Below are 2,260 nucleotides of genomic sequence, written 5' to 3' on the forward strand. Positions count from 1 at the left end.
CTCCTCAGACTTATCCCATGTAAGCTCTTCAGCCCAAGCCATGGATGTGTTGTGTGGTTTGAGTTCTGCAGCCTTTGGCTGGAATTTCTTGGATGACACCTGTTATATAAAGCTTTCTCTTTTATTTTGAGGAATGGGCATGGAAGGCATGGGCTTTGGAATGAATAAAATGGGAGGTAAGCTGTGGTTCTTGATCTGTTCATAGCTTGGCCTTTGTGCAAGTCCTGCAGACTGAGCTGTGTGCGTGCGGCAGGAATTGGTGTGCTGGGGAATCATCACCAATTCAGCAAGAATTTGGTCCTTTTTGGGTATTCAAACTGCTGCAGGCGTGTGGGTACATCCCATAAAACATGGCCTGTGCTTCCTTAGCTCAGGAGATCTGGAAGTGCCATCCCTGGGGGTTGGAACTGGATCCTCAATACCCCAACCCAAACCACTCCCTGGTTCCATGGTTTTTATAACGCTGTGCCCAAATCCTGGCCCCTTTTTGGGAACTGGTGCTAGGGAGCTGTATGGGACTGTTGTGTGGCAGCAGCTGCTGGCTGTGCAGTGTGGAATGCCCTGCTAAAGAATCCCAAAATGTGTTTTTCAGGAATGGAAGGTCCCTTTGGTGGCATGGAGAACATCGGCCGCTTCCCCGCCGGGATGAACATGGGCAGGATGAGCGGTAGGCACTGGCTGCTCGTGTGTCCTGCTGCCTTCCCTGGGAGGGATCCCTCTTGCCAGAATGCTCTTCTCAGTTTTATGGGAATAGCTTGTGGTTTGTCCAGTTGTGTCCGCAAGTCCCTTGTGGCTTCTGAGCTGCACAAACCCAGTGATTTATTGATGGGACCTTGCAGGGTTTATTCAGAAATATTCTGGCTCTGTCCAGAGCCCAGAGCCTCCCATGTGCTTGGGGTAAATCCTGCTTTTCCTTGGGGCTTTGGGCTCCTGAAACCGTGACAGAATGATCAGGAGAAAATCACAAAAACCTTCCTGTGCTGTGAATCTTCAAGATGATTCCTGTGGTAAAATATTCTCTCAAGGACCATAAAACCCCTTTCAAACTTCTCCCCTTCCTCTTTGCAGAGATGGATCGGGCCATGGGAGGGGGATTTGAGAGGGAGTTTGGAAGAAATGAGATGGGAATGTCCCGGAGTTTTGGAGAGACCTTGGAGAGGGGAATAGGTGAGTGCAGTATATGAAATCCATTTCCTGCCTGCTTTTCATCCCTGAACTGCTCACAAAAATTACGGGGGTGTTACAGATAAAAAAAAGGCAGATTTTAGATTTGCTGTAGGAATTTGCTGTCTGACTTTTAAATGCTGCTGGGAAGTTGTTAATTTTTGTCAGTGAAAACAAAATCCTGCTTCTCCTGCTGCCTGTGTCACATTTAACTTCCAAGCATGTTCCTTGGAAATACTGGACCATCTCAGTAATGAAACTGCAGAATTTCTGGAGCAGAGCTGAACCCAAACATCTTTGAGCAGGCAGCGTTCCTCCATCAACTTCTAGGCTTAATTTGGTTTAATGACCAAATCCCAACATTTCAGAATCAAGGGCGCCATTCCCTGTGTCATGTCCCTCCATCCTTTGTCCCCAGTCCCTCCCCAGCTCTCCTGGAGCACCTTCAGGCTCTGAGCTCTCCCTGGAGCCTTCCCTGCTCCAGGTGGGCACTCCCAGCTCTCCCAGAGCTCCAGAGGGGCTCCAGCCCTGGGAGCAGCTCTGCAGCCTCCTCTGGACTCTCTCCCAGTAGCTCCACGTCCTTATTTTGAGGTCCCAGGGCTGGGGCAGCTCTGCAGGGGGGTCTGAGCTGAGCCTCTGAGTTTGCCTCACCCTGCAGGCGCAGAGCCCTGGCCTGGGGGAGCTCTGAGCTCTGGGAATTGATCCCAGCAGAGCGAGCAGCCCTCAGGACTCTGCGTGCCCACCCTGCTGACGCTGTCTGTGCTGTGTTGCAGGTGGTGGCAACGCCAGCATCCCCGGCATCGAGAGGATGGCCCCTGGCATCGAGCGCATGGGCTCGGGCATCGAGCGGCTCCCGGCCGGGATGGGGCACGGCATGGAGCGGGTGGGCTCGGACATAGACAGGATGGGGCTGGTGCTGGACCGCATGGGCTCCAATGTGGAGCGCATGGGCTCGGGCATGGAGCGCATGGCCCCGCTGGGCATCGACCACCTGGCGCCCAACCTGGAGCGCATGGGGCCGGGCATGGAGCGCATGGGGCCGGGCATGGAGCGCATGGGCTCCGGCATCGGCTTCGGCATCGAGCGCATGGGCGCC

General features: G+C 53.9%; 1 protein-coding gene across 1 annotated transcript in view; it reads left to right on the forward strand.

Moving 5' to 3' along the window:
• The window catches only part of HNRNPM (heterogeneous nuclear ribonucleoprotein M), a 15,250-nt gene that overhangs the window by 11,584 nt on the left and 1,406 nt on the right, over window positions 1-2,260 (forward strand). The window contains exons 10-13 of the mRNA XM_014310989.2: window positions 132-176; window positions 593-667; window positions 1,069-1,167; window positions 1,938-2,255. Of these exons, the coding sequence (XP_014166464.1) occupies window positions 132-176; window positions 593-667; window positions 1,069-1,167; window positions 1,938-2,255 (537 nt within the window). The remainder of the gene's footprint in view (window positions 1-131; window positions 177-592; window positions 668-1,068; window positions 1,168-1,937; window positions 2,256-2,260) is intronic.

Source organism: Geospiza fortis, unplaced genomic scaffold (genome assembly GCF_000277835.1).
Source record: "Geospiza fortis unplaced genomic scaffold, GeoFor_1.0 scaffold569, whole genome shotgun sequence".
NCBI classification, from domain to species: domain Eukaryota; kingdom Metazoa; phylum Chordata; class Aves; order Passeriformes; family Thraupidae; genus Geospiza; species Geospiza fortis.